At 40.4% G+C, this 23,751-nt stretch overlaps 1 protein-coding gene across 1 annotated transcript; it reads left to right on the top strand.

Moving 5' to 3' along the window:
• Positions 1 to 670: 670 nt before the first annotated feature.
• NOBOX (NOBOX oogenesis homeobox) lies at positions 671 to 17,327 on the top strand. Its single transcript, XM_085311276.1, has 9 exons — positions 671 to 790; positions 3,617 to 4,277; positions 4,702 to 4,808; positions 5,340 to 5,458; positions 6,395 to 6,528; positions 13,253 to 13,523; positions 14,117 to 14,463; positions 16,376 to 16,717; positions 17,302 to 17,327. The coding sequence occupies exons 1-9, from the start codon at positions 671 to 673 to the stop codon at positions 17,325 to 17,327; spliced, it is 2,127 nt and encodes a 708-aa protein (XP_085167402.1).
• Positions 17,328 to 23,751: the final 6,424 nt, after the last annotated feature.

The following is a 23,751-nucleotide window of genomic DNA, read 5'->3' as shown; positions in this document are numbered from 1 at the left end:
TGTTTCTTCTGAGAATTATTAGTATTGAAAACAGGATCAGAGTATCTCAAAAGTGCCATTTATTTCTTCCAAATGCTATTTTAGAGAATTAGAAGGGAAGTATTTCTAAGCAACCAGAGCCAGAGGATGTAGAAAAACGTACATCCTTCTGATCTCCTGTCAGCCCACTAGGAAGGATAATGTGATCTATTACACGATTCAGTTTTGTAACAGCTAGGTTTTAAAAGCTTGTTACTACCAATGTTTAAGTCAACTCCCCATGGAGACTTGAGAAGCACAGTCTTTCAGGGTGATCAGACATGCTTCTGCACCCTACTTCAACACGGGAGAGTGAGGATTTTTTTACCATTTGTATCCCAGCTCTCCTGCCCTCCTATCCCACCTCCGACACGAAGGAGAGAAACTGCCTCGGCGCGCGGCAGCCTGCCGCCGCCCCTGGCGAGGGGGGGAGGGGACGCACGAGGCAGCGGGAAGGCGTGAAAGCAACCCCCCTGACCGCCGCAAGGGACGAGCGGAGCCGCGCGTCACCGTTACCTGCAGTCGCCCGGTCGCTGGCTCTCCTACTTCCTCACGGGAGGAGCCCGCCTCGCGCGCTCCCCGCGCGGCAGAGGTAGGTTGGTGGGGCAGCGTCGGCCCGCTGCTGGGCCTCGCTCTCCCCCAGGTGCCCTTGATGAGCCCGCGGCGGCCGCAGTCCGCGCGGGGCTCGCCGCCGGGCGGGACATTAATCGGGACGGGCGGGAAGCACCGTCGTCCAGCCAGCATGGACGGGGCAGGCGCGGAGGATGAACGGGTGCCCGACGGGCTGGGTAAGGGCCCAGCCGCGGGGGCTCATTAATGACCTGGGGGCGGGGAGGGACCCGGCAATGAGCYTAATGAGCAGCCCCGGTGGTGCCTAACGATGCTAGGTGCTCTTGTCTGTTCCCTGCCGCAGTCCCAGCAGGGTGGGCAGCTATTGGCCCCTGCCTCCTGCCCCTATCTCTGCTTGGGGTGAGAGGCCCTCTGGTGCCTAGGCCCGAGGGATAGCTGCTATTGAGCGACCTGGAGGGTTTGGGGAAATGTGCTGTTGCTAAGTCGTGTGCCTGCAGGGCACTCATGTCATCGAGCTTTAAAAGCACCTGGCAAGTGTGCCTGAAGGTTGGGACCAATTGCTTAATCTCTTGCACTAATAGGACCCTACTGCCACTGGCTTTCTAGGCTGGTAGCACTTCTTACCCTTGCCAACTGTTCTGTGTTCCTTCTAAGACAAGGGTCTTATCTGGTGTGGGTGGATTGGCAAAGTTCATGTTTTTTACTCTGTGTATGTGTGTGTTCAGATTACTTTGTACTGCATGCCCAAAGCAGCCTTAAAAATCCTGCTGTTACTATGCAAGTGGTTATGTTGTTCCTGCTAAGGAGATGCTTGGACCATTTAAGAAGAAAAAGGAGCCTCTCTTCCTGATAGTGCACCTTCAGCAACTCAAGACATTTCAAGTTCCTTTAATATATTTCCTGCCTATTAAAATTCCTTTTATTTAAAGTTATTTATCTAAAAGTGGCACAAAGTGATGTTCAGTCTGATCGCTTGTAATTTTAATGATGGGGAGAGGAATGGATTGGCAACTCCCAGATTACCACGCAGGTTTGTGTTTCTCTCTAAAGTTTATTTTCATTGCAGGTCTTTTCTTGGCATCTGTAGTCCCAAGTTACATGTTGTCAGACCCTTCCTATATGTTTTAGGAATAGAGCTAACAATTCCCTTTCTGATGAAAGAAGATTCCTGTAGATGCTGTAAAATTCCCAGATGTTGATGTGTCTTTCTGCTGCAGATACAAGGGACATATGCAAGACTTTGAAATGTATTTTATGATGTAAGCACAGACCAATGTGTGTGTAAAACTAAAAATAAGGAAAAAGGCTTCTCATGTCAACACAGTAACACTGGCAGGAAAATACCCTTTGTTATTTGAGTCAGAGAGGGAGTGACAGAAAGAATTACACAAGAAAATACCAGCTTTTTGCATAATTAGTGAGAAAAGGATTGGCTTTTTTGTGTAATTAGTGAGAACAGGACTGAAACAAACTCGGATACAGTGGGGAGCACAGTGGGAAAAGTAATTAGATAGAACATAACCAGCTTTTGCTTGGCTTAGTTCTTGACCTTCACAATCACTATATTTCATCTCATTTAACAGCAGTGAAAACTGTTACTGCTTAAGAAGATAGAATTATTTTGGCTACACAATTTCCTGTCTCTTTCCCATGCAGCTAATTCCAATCTCATAATCCTGTAAAGGGGCGAATTAGAATCTTGGAAGCAGCCTGATGTCTCTTTGTAATTCCATGAAAGTTCTCTTAGCTGACTGGTGTTGTGAGGTTCCTACCTGATTAATAGTTTTTTAAGGAGCGAAACATAATGTGGCAGAAAGCAACTCCTTTATTTTGTGGTTGCAATAATTTATGTCAAAAGCAGGATAGAGTGAAATGAAATGATTTTTAGATCTTTTCCCTCCCAAATTAAACAACTATGTTTTTCTATACACTTATCACTGAAATGCTGCCAGTAGTATGCTCAAAGTTTCCTCTTTCCATACAGAGGCAAGTATATGGTTCTGCCTTTATTCGTCTGTCCTCAATTCTTAAGAAATTGTCACCTGCTTTAAAAAAAAAAAAGAAATCACACTGACTTATGTACATATTCTGAGACAACCAGCAGGTTTTCTTGGTTTTAAGAAAATGTGTATCTTCACTGGGGAAGAATAATGCTTATTACTCTGTTACAAAAATAGTTGCATATTTATTTCTTTATTTTCTGTCTCCTACTATTCAGTCTCTATTAGTGTGATGCAGTTTCTATGTTTTGTTAAACTTGATCAGACTTCTGAAACTATTTTTCTCCTCAGCCAGCTATTTAATGTCCCATCTTGTAAGTCTATGTTACCTTAAATGTTGTTGTGTTTGAAGCTGGAGAAAACTAATTTAAGGCAGTTCTTAGAAGTCCGTACAACTCAGTTGGGTTTTGTTTGGCCAACTCAAGTATGTAGAAACAGAAACCTCTATAAGCAGAAAGTGATGTGATCTGTCAGATAATTACTGATAGAGCAAACTCAAATTTTGCCCATATTTTTTTTAATCATTTTTTGATAAGGAGACACTTTGTGTCTTGATATGTAAACATTAATGTTTTTTTTTCTTTTCCTTCTTCCAAAGACCTTTGTTATCCCCAGTGCTATTTTTCCACTACTGTATTTGTAATACACATTCTTCTATTTATTCTGTATGTCTGGCCCTAATTCTTCCTGCGGTTTGCAGGGTTTTTTTTGTTTGTTTGTTTGTTTGCAGGCATCATCACTCTCAAAATGACGCTTCTCTCATCTCAGTTGCTTGAAATATCTCTATGCTGACCATATTGCATCCTCTGCTTTTACTTCCCTAGTAGCACTCTATCCTGATCATAATTGTCTTTTTGAACTCTAGCTTTTTTCACTGTTGGCTTTCCTTGCATAGTGCTTTCCTTCTCCCATAACTGAAACTTCCTATCAAGGCACATCTGGCTTGAGCAATATGTATGGGGGTTGGTGGGCTGGTTTTTCATTTTCTCCTTGTAGTGTACAAGGACAAGAAGGAGCACTCATCGCAGAATACTGAGCACTTTGTGGTGGATGCTGACCCTATCAGTGGGCATGGTACAGGGAGAAGTGTGCTACCCACGTCCCAAAGTGAAGCTATAAAAGACTTTGGGGATACCTTGGGAACAGAAGAAAGGATAAGCCCTGTGAAGGAGGAGGAGGAAAATGGAAATTACTGCATGCTGCAAGCAACTGTGTCAGCTTCCGAAGACTCAGCAGCCCTTGACTGCCAGCTCAACCTTGTCTCAGTGTGTAGGCAACTCAGTGATGTGAACTCTGTGCCTCCATCTCTTGTGGCCGAGTTTGCTCAGGAACCCACAGATCAGTCAGAGTCACGTGAACAGTATGAGAGTTGTTACTCTGATAGGATTGAAAAGGAGGCAAAGAAGAAAAAAAATACCGACAAAAGTGGATTGTGTCCTGAGAAGACATCTAGTGTTATCGCTGGAGACCTCTGCAGGCTAGCACAATTACAGCATGTCTGTGGCCTGGCTCTCTGTCGATCATCCAAGTGTGCTTCAGCCAACACTGCAGCTCAGCAGTCCTACAAGGTATCTTCAGTGCTGGAAGCTGGAAATAGCCATGATGGGGCCAAGGAGAAAAAAGAGTTACTTGAGAATCCAGAAATTCTACTGCCTGTCAGGAAGAAGTCACGGACCTTCTATAGTGCAGGTAGATAATGGGGAACTTACTGGCACACAGTGACACTTATGGTGGCAATGGCACTAGTGTTTTCTTCACCTTACAGAAGGTACAACTTGGAGATGCTGACCTGCACTATTTGCAATGCATTCTGCACTATTAGGTATCCAGGAACATCTTCAAATAAAGGTTGTGGAGTGCCTTGTGTTTGAAGTATTACTAGAAATGCTTTTTGTTTCACTGTCAGTGAAGATTTGTGTTCTTGTGGTGTGCTTTAAAAGAACCTATTTATATTGCTTGGGTATTTCTTTTTCCTAAGTATAGTAAAACTTGTTCTGTTTTGTTCTTTTTCCCCTATCTTGTTTCTCTTGGGATATTTTTATTCCCTTATCACCTGCTCCCCCATCTCTCTCTCTCTCTCTCTCTCTCTCTCTGAACAATACGTCATTTCTAGAGCAGCTAGAAGAATTGGAGAAGATGTTCCAGGAGGACCACTACCCTGACAATGAGAAGAGGAGGGAGATTGCAGCTGTTGTTGGTGTAACACCACAGCGTATCATGGTAATGCCTGTGTGGGTAACAGAGTTGACTGCGAGTTTGTGCCAGAAAAATGAGAGGAAGAGGGACTGGGGCAGGAAGGAAGATTCTTGAGTAAGAGGAGAGGTGCTCACAAGAAACAGGATAGATAATACAGCTTCCACTGGTGAGAAGGTCAGGAATAGAGCTTGCACAGATGGACACTACATGACCAAAAGGAAAAAGGTAGTGGAATCAGCTGTTGTCTACTCCATCACTCTTCGTGACTCTTAAGATACATAATATTTGGGTAAAAGACACTGATAATGTTGAAGTTAATCTGTTTATTTTGAAGATTATTCTATGAGTAACAAAGGAAACTGGAACTTAGAGTATGATCTTTCTGCCATTACTTTTCTCTTTCTGGTTGCAATGAACCTTACTGATTCACCGTGGAAGAGAGGAGAGTTTTGGTTTAACTTGGTGGGTTTAGAGGCAGTTATGGCTGATTTTTGCCTGTGTCCCCATGTGGAGATGATTTCCACTCTAAATGTATCCTTTCTCTCCATTTATCAGGTCTGGTTTCAGAATCGCAGGGCAAAGTGGCGAAAAACAGAGAAGTTGAATGTGAAAGGAAATAAAAAATACTCAGCATCAGCAACTCTGTCAGTCCCCTCGGGGTCAGACAGTTATAGGTGAGAGACTCTGTTTTTTCTTCCTCCATATTACAAAGCTAATGAATTAAATATTTTCCTGTCCCCCTTTCCCTTTACATTTAAGCCACTGACAGCTGACCATCACGTTGAACCTTGGTAGCTCCTCCTCTTTATTCTCCAATCTGACAGATGTCTATGCAGATTATAGTTGACCCTCTAAGAGGGTGTCTGATTAATCTGCAGCACAACTTTGAAGTAAAAATGTTGAAATCTCTCTGCTGAAGACATGTAGAGAGCAGAGAATGAAATAGGAAAGATCTATTTGAACACACCTCCATTTTCAGTGTCTGTGAATGTACTGGCCAGACCTTTTGTGTGCATGCTTGGGAATTCTTTCATCCCAGTCAGTCTGTCAGCCTTGTTTTCCAGGTTCATAGATTTTTCCTTTGAAAGGAATTGCTACTTGATTAGATCAGTCTTACAAAGACATGATTTTATATGAAGAAATGAAAGCTAGCACTTCTGCAGAGGAGATGCAGGAAATTCATATTGGGGAGAAACTGGAGTATGTGAGAATACATGGTATTTTAAGTGGGGGGGGAGAGAGAAGGAAGAAGTGAATCTTACTGAGGGAGGTATTTATGGTAGCTTGGAATGCATGTCTTTCTCTGAAGAGAACAGAATAAAGTGTAAAAATCAAATGGAGTGAAAGATGAGAGACCACCTGACTGATCTCATGGCGTTGTCCCCGTCACCTGCCCTTTCTGCCACTAGTGACCTGGGATTGCTTGTCCAAATATTTGATACAACATTGCACTGCTTCTCCTTGCTCTTTTAATTCAGCTAGCACTTCTCCTTCCATCTGCTAGTGATCTAGGGCTTGTCTCTTATGGGAGGAGAGTTAAAGCGTATATTTTTGGTAATGTCTCTTCTTGTCCTCTGATTTATGTTCATGCCCTTTATGTACACCTCCAGGGCACCTCTTCTTTCCATGCCTTTACTCCCTGACATTGCTCATGACCAGTCTGCTATGTTGAGCATAAACACTACAATTGGGAACTGTTCGAGTGTGCTCAGTGAACACCCTGCACTGCTTGCCTCCTCTGCAGGTAAGACCTGTATCAGTAGAGATAAACCTGGCATCATTGTTTGGATTAGTCAGGGGGACTATGATTTGCCAGACCTTCCCAAGAATGTTCGGGGACCTGCCAGCACCAYGAACCAATGCTGTAGCTACTATCAAAATAGTTTAACAGCTCCCTACTAATCCAGTTACCAGCTACACTGGGGGAACCTCAGTGCTAACACTGGATCCAAATTTGCAGTACTTACTCATGACTTAGCACAGCCCAGTAGGGACTTCCAGATATGACTCCATAGGGATACAGGATTGGGGAAGTCTTCTGTGATGAATGCCAGCTATATGATGCTGGCATTGTTGGAGGTTCTTTTCTGAATGATGATGAAGTATTATTCCAGCAATTTTGTGGCATGTTCTGGTCTAGAGTACGATTTTTCAGCTACAAGCCATCATAGAGCAAGCTGTGTGAGGAAGGTGCATTGTGTAAACTGTTGGCATTATAGAGCCTCATCAGCCCATACCTTTCAATCTTCCCAGAGAGGTTCTTTAACTTTTCCAGCCACTAGTAATGGGCACTGCAGATTCCTATTTTGTGCGAGACCTTGAGTGAGTGAGACTGCATTAGTAAGCATACAGCCTAACTTAATTCCTGTTGCAATGTTGTTGAAAGTCAGAAGGCTGTGCTGTTGGATCAGTTTGCTGCTTGAGCTGCAAGTACTTGGAAGATTAATGACAACCAAAGAGAGATGGTTTGTTTAATTGCATATTCATGTGTGGAGTATCAGGACGTTACCTGGAGTCAGGAAGGTTCCATAAAGCATTTCTTATATATATTTAGTTTTCTAAGTTGACATGACTTGAAAATATTTTCAAAATGATGAGGATTTCACCACTTCCTTAGGGAGGGTTGTCCCAACAATGGGATGTGCTGGCACACAGTACAGCTGTGGGGGTTTTCTGATCTTCAGTACTATTCATTCTTTCAAATTTCATGCTCTCATTTCTGTCCTTCAGTTGTATGCTAAATATATAGTGGTGTTACTTTTAAGGCCAGTTCTATGTAAAACATTTTTTTTAATATGACTCAGCTTTAACACTGCTGTATTAATAGTACTGCTAACTTACAAAATATTTTGGCACTGTAGAAAGCAACAATAAAAACTGTATCAACAAATTTAAAATTCTAAAAACTGGGTCTCTGAACTAAACATACTTAATTGTGATGTTTTCTTGATACTGTAATCCAGCACTTTTGCAATTTAAATTTGCTGTCACAGGTAGTTTCAAGGCAAGAACTACTTAAGTTAGTTTTCTGAGCTTTTTAACCAACATAACTTTTAACCAATATAATATATACAGTTTTTCCCCATCTTCTTGCAGCAGAGTAAACATGGTCAAAGTGTTTGAATAATCCACTGCTTCACAGAATGAAGAAATGGTGCAGTCAGTGAGTCCTCTATTTAATCAGATAAAGACTAAGATTTTGAAGAATAATTCATTTAAAGAAAACAAACCAAATGTATTTCTATTTCTACACTTGTCTACAGAAATCTCCTGATTCCTAAAGTTCATCTGTAGACATGCTATTCAGTCCAGAGAGGATATGTTTATTAGAGAAAATGAGCAGAGCTACAGCTAGTTTCATTCAGGGCTGTGATCTTGTCATCTATCAGTACTGAACACTTTCTTTTGAGCTCTGTGCACTGGATGCAACCGCACTAGAGGAAGACACAATCTTTCTGTTCAGAAAGAAAAGTGCTGTCTGAATTTTTTGCATAATGTGTAAGGAAGAAAAAGGCAACTGAATGTTTCTGAGAATGGATGGTCTATGTGAGAAAATAAGCAATAAACATAGCAAAGTTCTTACTCCCCAAGTCCTTTGAACTTGCTATTGACTGTCACCTATTACATTTACTGTGTGTACATGTGGCTTCCATAGTATGACAACACAGTATCTTCAATATTAGGCTCACAAGTGAGGATTAGAATGTAGTTTATTTTGCTTAGATGTATGTGAGGGAACAGACTTCCTCTTGTTCTCTTTAAATCATGTTGCTTCTGCTGGGCGAGAAGTAATGAAATCTATTTGTGTCATCTAAAGATGGTAAATACTTTCCAGATACAGATCTGTTTGAAAAGAAAGTATCATTTCTAAATCTCTGTGCAGAAAAGAGGCATGCTTTGCTAATAAACACAGACCCTGAGGGTTTTATTGTTATTTTTTGCTTTTTTTTTTTTTTCTAACCTGATTTCCTCAGGGGAAGGAGATGTACAGTGTATGTGGTGAGCCACGCACACAAGCTATACTCTGTTTATTAAAACTAGTTTTCCCTCCAAATTTATTCAACTCCAGTCAAATTTCATGGAAGGGGGATATCTTAAAAATACTGTCTTCCTACAAGTCATGGGAAATTTGCTGCCAGAGCAGAGCAGAGAGATCTACATTAGTGCTCCCTCTGAGGGAGAGACTGTTAGGAAGTACAGAGAGCCCTTGTGGGAGAGAAAGATGTGTAGCCTAATCGTAGGAAAAGCTGCAATCACAGTTTTGCCATGTTAGATGTAGGATAACCCAACTATGAGAATAAAACTTCCATTTTTTTTGTTATCTGACATCATATAAGCATTTTTTTTCTTTAAGAATTAAATTAGAAAATGAGATGGAAGAAAAATAAAAGACAATGCAACTTTCAAATTCAGCCTTCTTCAGAAAAAAGCTTGGCAGCAATTTAAAACATGCAGTACCCACCTATTTCTTTATTATAAGATCCAAAAATTAAGGACATAAAATATGGACAGGATAAAATCCATAATAATAATAATAATAAAGGACAAATGAATAGCACAGTGCTTTTGCAAGACAAGAGCAGTTGCTAGTACAAAGAATGGCCTCTATGGAAACAGCTCATAAATGACAGGTTTCATCAAACTAATCTCTGACCTGTTTGTAATGGTGCCAAAGATTGTGGCCTAGTGGACTGATTATTCAGACACTTTCCTTGGTAGCAGTGGGCTGAACCACTTTCAGCTGGACAACCAAATCACTTAGGAGCATGAGAACAGTATGATCTGTTACCTGACACCATTGAAGAAAATTCAGTGCCCTCTGTTTGTTTGCTTGTTTTCTTGTCATTTAGCCAATAATTCTGACTGACTAGTGTTTTTTTTTATATCCCACCTTTCTTTACAATTCTGTAAACAAGATGATCAAAATACACCCAGCTCTATTTTAGACTTACTTGCTGGCAAACTAGCTGAGTTTGGTTTCAGTTTTCTGGTCTCACCCACACAACTCGCCATAAGAGCCTTGTTTGCTTCCTAAATTCTTACCTGAGCTTTCTTTGATCTTAGAATTGTTTTCCTACTGCTTTTGCAAGACAGCTAGCTTGTTTTAAACAAATTAATATACTTAATTCTTTTCTTTTTATTTTCAGTTATTTGAGGTGTCTCTTCTTGTTTGAGACTTCTTACAGATTTCTTTCTGTGGTAATTTATTGACTTAAAGCATAGAGGGACTCTTAGAGATGAAACCCTAATGTCTCTAAGTAGACTTGAATCTTCCTTAGCATTACAGGAAGTTTGAATATAAGTACAGTAAAGTGTCTTTTACATGCAAATCAAGAGCATGTTTGTGCAGGTAAACAGTGACCATATGCGTACATAAACTTTCAATTATGGCAGTTCTTCGGACAAGGTAAGGCATGCACTTGTGCATATTTTTGCATATTTTTTGAGGTTACTGATGATTTAACTAATGATGTCTACTTTGCAGAAAGTTTGTGAGCAGGAGAGATGTTTATCTCTTTATGGCCTCCTTACCCCTTTAGATTTGACCTTTCAGAGAGAAAAGTTACATTCTATACCTCTGGTTTGCAGGATGAATTTTTTTTCCCCCCAGTGGTGCTGTGGCATGAAGTATTTTGCCTCATGTGTCTATTTTGCTGAGGACACATTTCAGGAGTCCAGCATATGCTGGTAGCTCTCACACAAATAACAAGATGATTGCTTAGTGGCAAATATGGGATTGTAATGGAAGTCTTGGGAACAGTTGTATGAAGTTTTACATGATTTAGACTCTGCTCTAGAATAGACCTTCACTGCTTCATTATTGGTATATGACTGAAATCACAGTCATACCAAAAAATACACACATCCATTTTTATTCATGAAAAACTGTCCCATACACTAAAAATTGTTTGCACTAAAGAATGGGTGTCTTAACTCTGCCAGTATGCTGAGGAAGCAACTGTACTATGGAGAAAACAGAGGTGTAGCTGAAGACTTAGAATAGCCACTCGTGAGTTAAAAGATGAGTGTATCACCAGGACTGGTTCAGAAACTGAACAAAATGAGATCTGAAGCTGCAAATTATTAAATTGCTCTCCATAAATTGCAAAGATTGTCTCATGAACTGAAAACCCAGAAACAGTGGACGTGATTTAAAAAAACAAAAATCCTACCATTGCCTTCTCATGTACAATGGAAAACCTACTGAGAATTTATCTGTCTACATCAGTGTCTGGGAGAACAACAGATTTGTAAAATGTAAGCATTATCTGAAGCCAGTAGTTGTCAAACACAAACTTCAGCATTGAACAAGATGCTGAAATGTTATGTAAGTGTAGTGTCGTACCTAGCAGATACTACTTCTCTAGAAATTTTTTATTCTCCTGGCATTTGTTGCTGCACTCAGTAACAGTGTCTTTCTTAGAATGACCTGAAAATTAGAGGAATTTTATCTAGAGAATGCTGAGCCAGCTCTATGGAAGCTGGCTGCTATCTTCATGAGCTCATTGCCCATGGTACTATTGTTATGATCCATACGGATTATCTGCACTAGATGTTGCAAATATTTCATGAAACAGAACTTAATTCTAAATGTGTGTGAAAGTAAGTTTAGAAGTGGTTTCTTGGGCTATGTTGGTAGCACTGCTTATATCCTGAGCAAGATGATGGCTATCTACAGAATAAATGATCCTACTGTCATTATTGAATAAAGGTTTGTCTGGATGTGGTCAATTTTTCTGGTAAATTATGCCCAAATGACCGCTGTTTCATAACATCTGTATGTACTACTACATTCCAGCACAGAATGGTTAGGAGAACAAGTGCAAAAGAAGGTTTTCAAAAACCAAAAGAGATCCTCAGCTTCATTTCTGACTTAAGCCATTTTGACTTGCAAGAAAACTAAATACTGTCTTGACTAATGCTGTGTTATATGGGACTAGATGAACTGCATTATGTCAAAAAATAGCAAATGCTGAGATAAATCTATGATGTGTATTACAAACATTGCCCAGCATGGAGAAAGGATATTTTCAAATAAAGAACAAACCACTGACAATTGCCTGGGCATGCGAATGCTTTTGAGATGCCATCACAGGACTTGCTCTAGTTTTCTAAATGAATCAAAAGTCAGAGCTCTTCAAGTTTTCGCTGAAACATTGTGATTTCCTCTTTCCATAGTTTGCATGAATTGCAAACCATTTGATGTAGGAAGATAAGATGAGCGTAACTGCACAGTACACTGGGGAAACTGAGAAATTGTGCTGCTAGATTTTGAAGTGGAATCTCCTTATCAGCTCTCTGAGCATGCATTACGAAATTATCTAACAATTGCTTATGCTTGTCATTGCAGTATTATGATTAAGTTTTATGTTTATGGCCTTTGATTCTCCCTTGGTGGAGTGCTTCTGATGTTGCACTGTATGTCTGGAAGGGTGCAGATTAGCAGATATAATTTACAGCTGTAGCTGTAAGTTATTCATACTGTAACTTTCCCTAAATGCTTTCCATTGCATAGTAGTAGACTGAAGTTACCTGAACAGTAAGTGATATTTTTTATATCTGCCTAATACTTGTGCTGGTTCAACCTAGCCAGACTTGAAAATTCATTTCAAATTGTCATGCATACCTGATTGTCACGCTTGTCAAGAAAGAGATAGTTTGCTATTTGAGATAACAGAAGAGAATCTTGTTTGCTTGCACCATGTGCAAGCTTCTTGAACTCCTACATAGACTTGTTATCCTGGATCATCAGCATACACACCTCTGACTTATTTCCTACATTATCCTCCTTTCACAGAGGTTGCTCTGTAAGAAACTATTCTACTCTCGTTTTCCAGCAGTGACTGAGGAGGCAGGTCACCAAACAAGACTCTAGCAACCAAATGATGTCCATCTCGTTTTCCATCTCCCAGCTTCTTGTTCCCAAGGCCCTTCAGATGGCATCTCTGCTTTTTTGGATTAACTCATCAGAGGCCAAACCAGGAGTGAAAAATTGGTATTGACCTAGACAATGGATCTCTAAAGGCACAATTTTGTTTCTTTCAAACCACAATTAAGTCTTCTGAAAGGGTAATCTGTGCAGCACATTCTTCCAAGAAGACACTAGAGATGGAAGATGGCTGGGGGATAGTTCTGGCCCTTCTTCCAGGAAGTGCTTTGCTTCATTTGGCTGGTTTCTTGACAGCTGAATAAATCCAGTATGCAGAAACTGAGACCATGAAGGTAATTTTATTTAACCAATAGACATCAGCCTCTGTTCCAGAGAGCTTGTTACTACTCCTTATATACCTTTTGCTTCCCAGCAGCCATGCTGCTACTTATTTACTTTTATTTTCATCAGTTAACCTCCACTCATTCATTGATATCTTGCCTTTCTCTTCTGTCACTCGTGACTTTCTTCCCTCTGCTTGCTCCTTTTTATTTTCAGTATTACAGCACAGTATGACAGTGTCTCTCTTTATTCACAGTCTCTTCAGTGACAGCAATGGTATCACCTTGTGAAGCAGTTCAGACAAAGCCACTATCTCAAGGCAACTTCAGTTCCAGCAAAATGGAGTGCTTCCCTAGTCTTCCTAGCCCTCCGCCTATCCGCAGGGCCAGCCTTCCCCTCGGTTTGTCCTTCAACCCCCACAATCATATTGTTCCCTTGATGCTGGATGCTCCCAACAGTGAATGCAGCTTGTCTGGTCAGGAAAATGGCTCCATGGACACCTTCACTTACAGCATCCATAATGAAGGGTAGGAACAGATGAGATAAGTGAACCTTGGAAGAAGACTTGTGAGGGCAAAGCTGGATTGTAGGACAAGGAAATAGATGGGAGCATAAATGAGGATTTAGATTTGGAAGTGAGAGGGTTCATAGAGTAAAAGAAAGGAAACCCCTTTAAAGGGGAGTATAAAAAAAATGTAAAGATGTGCATAGTGGGTCAGGACCTTTGCTCTCACAAAAGGCATACCTTTTACCAAAATGCAGTCAGAATTGCATGTGTGTTGGTGAAAGTGGGGTTCAAAAGTACAATGAAAAGGAATCTTTAGGAGATGATGCATGGAGCATTGCAGGGTGCTTGGAGAGTGGGAAGAGCTATAGGTAAAAGCAGTCTGCGCTAATGTGCRCTGTTAAAAAACCTTATGGTATGCTGTGATACCCTATGATAGTGTTCTGCTCGAGTGGTTTCTGTTGCTCTTGTCTTGCGCCTGGGATTTGGGATAGAAGATAGGAATTATATCAGGGTTGGAGTGGATGTTAAGAGGTGGGGAAACAATTATTTGTTGTACAGGTTGCTGCAGCTATTGCCCCTACTTTAATCTCTGAATTGCTTCTCTGCTTGCAGTGAGAGTTCCCCAGCTTCCTGCAATTACCTTGAACAGCTGGTGTCTGCAGCCAACCTGGAGACCTCATACTGCCATTACAGCAGCCAGGGTGGAATCTACCAGCTATCCCAATATCCTCAGCAGCACGAGCTCTCCCAGTTCCACCATCTACCAGTTCATCTGCCCAGCAATGTGCTCTCCAGCGTCCACCTCACACCTACAACATCCACTGAGTCCAATATGCCTTTTCTCACCTTAGCTGGCAACAGTGGAGTCGGAACCTCTGGGGCAGCAGGGGACACACAAGGCCATGTACCGAACCAAATGGGGGGACAGATCTTGTTGCAGCACTCAAGTGGAAGCTTAGGTAAATTTTTGAATTCTTTTGTCATTGTACTACTCTGGAGTAACTAAATAGCACTCTGAAAGGTCCAGGATGATTCATAATTTTACTAATGATATTGAAAGAAAGAATGTGCATACACATGTATGTATATATACATGCACGCTCATATATATGCCTCCTATCCTTTTATTTCCCTGTATTCCTTTTTTTAAGTGCTAAGTGACACATAGATTTGATTCAGAAGTTATTTCTTAGGCTGCATGTCAGAGGGAGTGTTCTTATGTGAATAGCTCAGGTACTGCAGTGATTTGTCTGTTAAGAAGCTATTTTTTTTTCCAGAGGTGTACTGTGGAGCAGATTAATATGCCTATGGTATAGGTAGTATGGGTCAAAGATGCMAAGTGAAAAAAGTGCCACAACAAGTGAACTAGTTGGAGACAGCGAGAAACAGAGGCCTATGACTTTGCTGGGCTTCTGCTGAAACCATTCTGAAATAATGTGTGTACCATGGGGCTTTGCAAAAGAAGAGGGTTGGAGACATGAGCAACGCAATATGGATATAGCTTCATTCTTTTTCTTCCTTTGTCATTAATTTGTAATACTACTTAGACTAAAGCATTTTAACATAATGTATTTTTTAAAAAGTAACTAGGTAAAAATGATATTGTCAACCTCTTCGTTTTGTGTCAGTGATTTGTATTTTGAAGTTGTTCAGGTCCAAGTAAAATCAAAAGATAACAAGCTATTGTGGTTTATTTGTTTGGACTGTCGGGCTTGTTAAAAGTAAGCGCACAGTCCAAAAATCTCTCTCACTTCTTATCACATGAGAGAATAAAGAGTTTTCAGACCACAGATGCTACTCCTATTTCTGTGCTGTCTTTGCATGCCTTGTCAGGAAAAAATGTCTGACTCACAGGTTTCTTGGCACAAGTTGGCTCATGTTCACACTGGCTAATGTTCTCAAAAACAGTTTGGCAGCACTCATGTTGTCTAGCACTTGACCTGGTTCTCTTCTGTGGTTGTAAAGCATAATTATGATTTTCTGTGTTTTTTCAGTTTGAAGTGCTGGAAGTAATGAGAGAGCTGTGTAACAGCACAGCAAATTAATGTTTTTATAGTGTGACGCCCTGGCTTAGTGTGCATTGTATACCTTGGAGCATATCATGAAAGCATGAAGGGATATATAAAGGTGCTAGCCTTGCAAGGACTGATAAAGTTGGAGGACTGCTGCAGGAGCAAAGTATCAAAGTTGATGCTCTCTCCTTTCATGCTCCTGTCTGGAGCACAATGTGTAGTTAATCTGCAATGCCTGGCTTTTCCCTTCAGGAAGCGTATCCTGTGCCCTTGTGGTGTGGACATGTGAGGCCTAGGGCTCGCAAGTGCAATCAGGAGAGAACTGGAGTGGCAGTATACACACACCCCTAAAGTCTTATTTCAGTGAATGAGCAGTTCAACTGGATTAATATATATGAATTAAAGAATGTACCTGCATTTGAGACTGCAGGTTTAATAAATGAGAGTAATGAATGAACATCCAGCTCACGCTTTGCAGAGCTGACTCGGACAAGTAGAGATGGGGAAAGTTGGTCTTTTTTTCTCCTGTAACATCACTAAATACACCCAGGGTCTGTGCTAAAGTGACATCACATTCTTTAGATTAGAACAGTGCTATGAACTTTTCAAGTTCTTCCATCTATGAACTATATACCCTGGATAAAAATACTTATGTGGAAACAACAAAGTTAACCTTCATATGCCTGCAATATCTGCTCTGTTGCAGAAACCATTAAGGCATAAGTGTAATAATGATTTGCTCTGAGCATGGTTTTTGTGCTTTTAGAAGCCCAAGATAAGCATTTTTATATGTACATGGTGTTATTCCTATCTTCCTTATTTTCGTTTTTCTGTCCTTCCTTTGCTGCTTTCTCCTCAGCAGGTATCACTGCCTATCAAGCTGCCCCCTGGAGTGATTTTTACGTGCAGGGAGCTCCATTCTCAAATCAGTTGAGCTCACGAATGCCATTTCCTAGCATAGCAGGAGGACATTATTTCACAGAGCAGATTTCCTACACTCAGCCCAGCCTGCCCTGCTCTCCATATTTCCTTCAAGTGCTCAATGGAACAACATCAGGATCCATGTCACATACTGGAAAACCAAAGGGAGTGGCAACACCAGACCAGAGTTCATATCAGAACCACCCAACAGAGCTGGAGTTGACATCACTTGCTGAAGAAGTAGAGAGCAGCAGCAGCAAGAAAGGAGAGAGCATTGTTGGTAAATGAAAGCCCAGTTGAGTTCTTTGGAGAAGAGAGAGGGATAAGGCTGCAGTAACTCTTTTGGATGCAGCTGGGGGATCAAAACTGGCATGAATGAGAATGGAACTTTTTTGGGTGGAGGGAGCAGGGAGGGATGAAATTGGATTCCTGTTCCTGCCCAAGACAAGCTTAAATGAATGCTAGGTTCTTAGATTGATCTCTTTTCAGTGATAGGCACTCAGGTTGGTGAAAGAGATGGCAAAGTTATGTCCTCTGTCAGACATCTAGTGTTCTGAGCTGAGAGGCTACTACTTTTTTTTTTCTCTGTAATATTCCAACAGGCACACACACGTTTCCTTAAGGCAGAACTTCTTGAGCAAGAGTAGGGAGGAGAAGGGGAAAGTTTTGTTTCAATTTCCCTTTTCAGGTTTTTCTTTTAGAAACAAAATTACCTTACTTTAGATATGATGAAAGGTATCTTATGTCTTAAATAGTGAATTTGGAGTTTTCTGGTTTTGAAACATAAAATATTTTTAAAAAATTGAGGTAGTTCTGGGTCATCTGAGATCAAATTTTATTATGAATCTGTTTTTTTTTCTTCAGATATTAAAGAAGAAACTAATGATTGATGCTATGCTCTAAGAAAAAAAGAAGAGAAAATATTACCATTTTAGACTCTGTGAAGTAAGAACGGAGAGAAGAAGAGAATACTTTTTGCAACAGAAGCACTTTTTTGTTTCTTTTTGGAGGTAGATTTTTTTTTCTTGTTACCATGATGATTTTCCTGCTGAGAAAAGAAGTGGGGAAACTTCAGTCAATAAAAGCTTCTGGTCTATGTTTTTTGCAAATCTGATTTCATTCTTCTTACTGAATTCAGATCTTCCAGAGCACAGAGGGAGGAAAGCATTGACACCAGCACCAGAATTCCATGGATAGGCAAAAATTTGAGGTCATGCATGATGGCTAGAATCCTGGAATATGTGAGAAGTGAGCCCAGGAAAAGAAAAACATATACAAAGCAGAGGGAGGAACTCCAGCAAGTACCCCTAATTTTAGGGACTCTAGACAGTGGAAGAAGTGTCTGGGAAGTCTGTCATTGGTCCAGTGTTTGCTAACCCTGGGATTTTTTTTAAATTTCAATATAAAACTACTATTATAAATGCCAGCAATGTAACAAGATCCCCATCAGTTATTAATTGATTTAGCATGCTCTTTGAATTGTAGGCGATTTTAAATGTCTAAGGATTATACTATTCAGACTTACTAATCAACTAGTTACCAATCAATGTACATGTTCAGTAGCTACCACTTTTATGAGATACTTGAATGTCATCTCTTGGGTTGACCCAACAGTTCATTTCTGAGGTGGCTCAGTTACTGCAAAAGGAGTTAAACTGTCTACTGTCTTTCTCAATTAATAAGATCTGTGGAAAGTGTGCACAGGTACATCTGCATCCTGTTAGGATATCTTGCTGTTTAATTTGATAGAATGTTTCATAACTGTCATATCGTGGCATTTTTCTCACTGTCTTGCAAATCTTACTGTGGGAATATCAAGCTGCAGTGTTAGCAGGTGTAATTTAGTATAGTAAGTGATCTTGGCATGATAGTGTTGATTTCTTTACCTGGGACTGTCCTCCTAGAAAGCATAAAATATGTGAAGTCATTTGCCAGTGGCAGTAGCAGAGAACTGCTAAAGCAGAGATTATTTGCTTTGGTACATAAACAGATGGCTGTAATCTGTAGGCACTGTGGTTCCTGAATGAACTTAACCAACTGAATGTGTGCRATATATAATATGAATGACTAAAAATTTATGTGAGGCTATCATGCATCCTTGTGAGAGAAGACCATTGTGCTGCAGGAAGCTGAGGTGCATTTCCTTCAGTACCTTCTGTTTTTAACCCTGAGTCTTTCCACTGTATTTTGAACAAGGGAGAGTCCTTAGTAATTCTTATGTAAACAGTGACCTGCCTCTCTTGTACCTCATGAAATCTAGCATTGTCAGGCCTTTGTTTTTGAATTTTCCATAGTCTGTTGGTAAGGAGAGTTTTGCAGAAGCTGAGTGGTGCTGATCCACTTTTTTTTTTTTTTTTTTTTCCCTTTGCGTTCTGCAGCACTGTTTTATGGCTGTCAGTGGCCGAAGACTGCTGAAGAGTAAGGACTATAATCAGGGACAGATATGTATCATGTATTTACAAGTTAGCATGAGAGGTTCTTAAGATTTCATTTGCAAGTGCAAAAATGTTCACTGTCTGTAAMAGACTGGGAATGTGGTGGGGAATGTGTATTAGTTCACACTTTTTTCACTCACCCACAGCTGAACAGTTTAAACCAGTATTTCTAAGAAATGTGAATAGGAGTGTTTTCATTGCAATTACTGATTCACTCTGAAAACTGTTAATGATGATGACTGCAGCATTCTTTTAGTCAGGGCTGGTTATATATCTTGCCTGCGTCCAAAAACAACAATTTCAGAAGATAAAAAGCACAAAACCAATAACAGAGTGCAAACTTTCTGCTCTTACCTGTCTCTTCTCTTACAATAAAAAAGATTGTTATTTTAGAAAAATGTATTATTAGAAATATGCCTTTGGGATGTTTGGTAGCACAGTCAGGCAGAGAACTCTCCTCTTCTGCCCACAATGATCAGGATCACTAAGTCCTATGTGATTTAAYCTCATAAAATTTAGGGATTGAAACAGCATAGTTCAATGTTTTTAAACAGAAAATCTTTTGTATTTAAACATTTGGATAAAATGTTGGCATCTCCGAGTGGTTTGAATTGAATGCTTTGATTCATTTTCATGTTAGTACCTTAAATTAGCCAGGTTTTACTTGRCTTGAAGTTTTGCATCTAAGTTATTTTCATATCACTTAACAACTGCTGTAATGCTCTAGAGGAACTTGAGAGTATACACAGAATGCCAAATTCATCACTTGTGTGGTTCTGCAGACTTCACTAGAGCTAAGCCAGGTTTAATCTGTTCTAGAGGTATGCAGATTTTTTTTGCCAGGTGTTGCCATTAGCAAAACCAGGAACCATTTTTCACTCTGTGCTAGGCTGCATACCAAGGTGGAGGCTTGCATAATATTTTGAGCTTGTCTATTATATCTGCAATGTAGATGGCAGTAACGTTTTGGAATCTTTTTTTTTTTTTTTTTTTGAACTCCGGTTACACTGTTTTCCCTGCTTCAACTTGCTTGCCTAAAATTAAATGTATCTTTTGTAACCACTTTGTGTCTAGAACTGTGTGTACTCTTAATAGATTACCTTCCCATATTAAGCCTCAAGAAGTCTTACTTTGTTAGGGTGGCGTGATCAAAATTCAGAACATCGTAGCTTTCTGATTGCAGTGTTTCCTCTGTTGAAATTATTACACTAAATGACAATTGTTTTGCCTCAGACTATTGTAATTTATACTGAAAATGCCAAGCAAAGTAGTCAGAATTTCTAAATAAGTCAGACTAGGTGCAAGTGAATGTATTTATGTGTGCTATCGAGTATTGTTGTATTTTTGCCTAATTAATGAAGAGATTTTACTAGGTGGAAAGCCAAATTGTAGATGTATGTATTTGTATTGGACTAATTTAATGCCACTGTTTTAATACTAGAAATGATAATAAGGATACTGTAGTATGTTTCCACAGAAGAAAAATTGCTATAAAATTTTGTTCAGTTATCCACAGCATGGATGTTCAACTGAACAGTACCCACATGCACACTTACATATTCATACCTATCTACTATATTGCATATCTTAACATAGTTAAATCATAACATATTTTAACATAGTTAAATCATAACCACCTTCTCATTTTAAACAACTTATGTAAAAGTTGGTTTAAATTTGACCTGTTAACCTTTTTGTGTGTATCCTGTAAGTATACATTATTTTCTGCAAACAGGTCCTGCTGAATAATGTGAGAGGATGTAAAACTTCATAAGCTAATGCTTTTGTTCTAGTCAAGAAGAAAATTTTTTTCTTACAGGCCTCTCAGGTTTTGTAAAGTGGGCTATATTAGAAAGGATCAACATCTATTGAATTTAACAGTTGACATTCCCAAAGCATTTGTTGCTTTGCTTATTATAGGGATTGCTAGCATGAGCAAATAATTTACTGTGAATAGTAATATTGATTTTTCTTCATGTTGCTATGCTAAGCACAAGAGCAATACATTAAAAAAATCTGTTATCTGACAGTATCATCCATCTTCATAGATGAATGCTGACAAGTATGGAAATACCTGTGATGTCTCATTTAGCTTAATAATAATCATCGCTTCAGAACTGATAATAAACTTGCCAGATGTGTATGCACAGCATAAGGATGCACAGTTTGACTTTAAACCCAACACAGAGAGACTTCTAGATGCATTGCTCAGTCTTCTTGTGTCCCATGTGCATGTATCTGCATGGTCTCCTCAGACAGGAGTTGTTAAATCTTGAATATAAACCAGCAGCTTCACAGGGGCAGAGATTCTGAGAGCAGCCCAGTAAGTATTGCTGCTGAAAAGGTGAACTGCTAAGATGTGTTTGATTTTACAGCAAGGCAACTATAAAGAGTCAGGAATTTAAAAGTTCCAACTATATAAAGGTATATAAGCAACCATCTTGGGATACTTTCCTGTGTCCTTAAGGCTTACTACATATTTTTACAACACTGAGAAAAAAGGGGTCAAGTTCCTCTTCCAGAAAATTATTAGTGAAGTATGAGCAAGAGAGAAGGTTGCTTTCCATTATGTCTGCACAGTGCTGAGTTGCCTCTGTTTTGCCTGGGGGCAAAGAGGGAGTACCACTCCTCCAGAACTACCTGTTGGTGGTGGAGAAACAGGTACAAGCTGCCAGGCAGGAACCTATCTGCCTTGCCTTTTCTGCAGCAAGGTGATTTTCTCCTTTTCTCCTTTCCCTTCAATGGTGAAATTATGTTGCTGCTTCTCAGCCCAAACTCCTGGGGAAGCTAGGTTTCTACCTGATTTCTTCTCACTGCTCCAGGGCATGCCACAGCAAGACACCTCTGTGCTCCAGAAAAGTGCATGGTTCATGTGTGCAGTCATGACTGCCTGCCGGGGGGCTCAGGCAGGGGCTTCAGCTCTCTTCGATTGTGCCCACTCTACCTTGCACTGCACACTGCTCCAGAAGCTCATCAACCCAAACCAGCTGTGATGCACAGGGATTAGAAGTGACAAGTGCCCCTTGTTTTGAGCTACCATAATCTCTGCTGTTGGAGGAATGCAGAAACATGATGGGAGAAGGTAAGAGAGCAAAAGAAGGCCAAGAAGAGAGAGAATAATAAAAGAGGGGGAGGAGGACAGATACAGCAAGGTATAGTGTGTGACTCTTTGTGTTGTGACTAGAATCCTTGAGTTTGTGAACAACAGTCTAGTAAAAATATTCTGTGGATGCTGATGTGGAGCACAGCCACTGCCATGACTTTGAGACTGCATGAATTTGAGCTAGCATGTAGGAAAGCCACATGCTGCCATTATCTGCTGTTCCACACACTGGCAGGCTGGTTCACCTGCTGGGTTGTTTACACTTCTGTACACTTCTGTGCTTGCAACAACAGAAAAAAGGGGTGAAAATATCTCCCGTAATTTGTGTTTGCTGTTCTCTGAAGACCAGTCATGGTTTATTTTTACAGCAATCACCAATTTTAAAAAGCACTTTCATGTTTGTGTAACGCTCCTCTAGTAACAGGGGAATACATGCCCTTTGAGCCCTGGAAGCAAATGCCAGCAGTGGCTGTGTGCTGCTGGAGGAATACCATACCACTGCTGAAAGCATGTTCCCTGCTGATTCATTTCTTTAATGGCCAGGGAAGAAAAGCTTTTTGTATACAGGCAACAAAATAGCAGCCAAAGCATCATACAGGAAAAAAAAAAATCTGGCTTTTTTTTTTTTTTGGTTTGTTTAACTGGGATGCACATCCTGTCAGAGCTGCTATACTGAGTCATACATCTCTTTGAAAACATTCTTTTAAACTCCATCTGCACAAAGACAGGAAATGGAAAGGGAATCCCCATCTCTTCTCCTCTCTGCCGTATATCTTTCAGTTCCAGCTGTGTTGGTCCTAAACCAGAGTCTGCAGGAGGGGAGGCATGACTAATACTTGTGGGAACATGTGTCCTGCTTGCCTGCCATTATGAAGCAATTGCATAAAAGCAGTTTTCAAGGGGTGCAATCCATGTGATTGCCCCAGATTGAGCTGGTCACAGAGGAAGTACCAGATAATAGCTGCAGAAACCTGCCTGTAAGTCACCCAAATTCAAACCAGCCCAGTAAGTGTGTTGGCGTGTTTCTGCTTCTGTCAGTCTGGGCTCCAGTAACTTCCAGTTATCTACCTTAGTATTTAATTATCTACCTTCAAAGGGGACTTGGGAACTCCATTGCTAGGCTGATTTCCATAACAAACTGTGTTTCCCAGCACATTTAACCTTGAGTCTCAGAGTTCAGCTGGGTTCATTCCTCTCTTATCAGGCAGCTGACAATAAAGACAGCGCATGTTGTTTTAGGCCCTCGGCAGCAGCACAAGTCCAATCACATGCTCTCAAAGGGTTTGTCTGGTACCAGTGGTGAGAAATTAGGACTTAAATTAGAAATAGAGTAACCATTTCACAAATCCCTGTGATAAATATTAAATTAGTCACTAGAAGAGGGCTGGGATCTTCTTGCAGCTAAGCACCCAGATTCAGGCAGTGCTGAAGTTTACACTCAGGCTTGTTTCTATGTCCTCTATGACTTAATTCCTTGCAAAATTAAGCTGTTTCAGGCAGCAGGACTGCCTCAAGCCTGAGCTACCCTTGTTTGGTAAGCAGGGTGCACTATCTAGAGATTTGTGTCTGCCTCCCTCAGGAGATCAAGCCACAGCATCCCTCTGTGAGATAGTGCTTGGCTGTTCTACAGTAAAGGGTCTCCAGCAGCATTGTGTTTGGAAAGGAAGGTAGTTGAGTTTGCAAAGACCCAAAGGGGAAAGATGACTCTGCAGTTCAGAGGAAGAAAGCCAAGACTCAAGGGGATTTGCAACATCTGTGACATTTCCTTTTGCTTGA

Source organism: Rhea americana, unplaced genomic scaffold (assembly GCF_003343005.1).
Source record: "Rhea americana isolate MKP2758 unplaced genomic scaffold, rheAme1 scaffold_338, whole genome shotgun sequence".
NCBI classification, from domain to species: Eukaryota; Metazoa; Chordata; class Aves; order Rheiformes; family Rheidae; genus Rhea; species Rhea americana.
The sequence above is the reverse complement of the archived record's forward strand: the minus strand, read 5'-3'. Positions and strand labels throughout refer to the sequence as shown.

Coding starts and splice junctions, on each gene's coding strand:
- NOBOX (XM_085311276.1), top strand. CDS start 671: ATGAGCCCGCGGCGGCCGCAGTCCGCGCGGGGCTCGCCGCCGGGCGGG. Junction 791..3,616: donor CAGGCGCGGAGGATGAACGG/GTGCCCGACGGG, acceptor CACTCATCGCAG/AATACTGAGCACTTTGTGGT. Junction 4,278..4,701: donor ACGGACCTTCTATAGTGCAG/GTAGATAATGGG, acceptor CGTCATTTCTAG/AGCAGCTAGAAGAATTGGAG.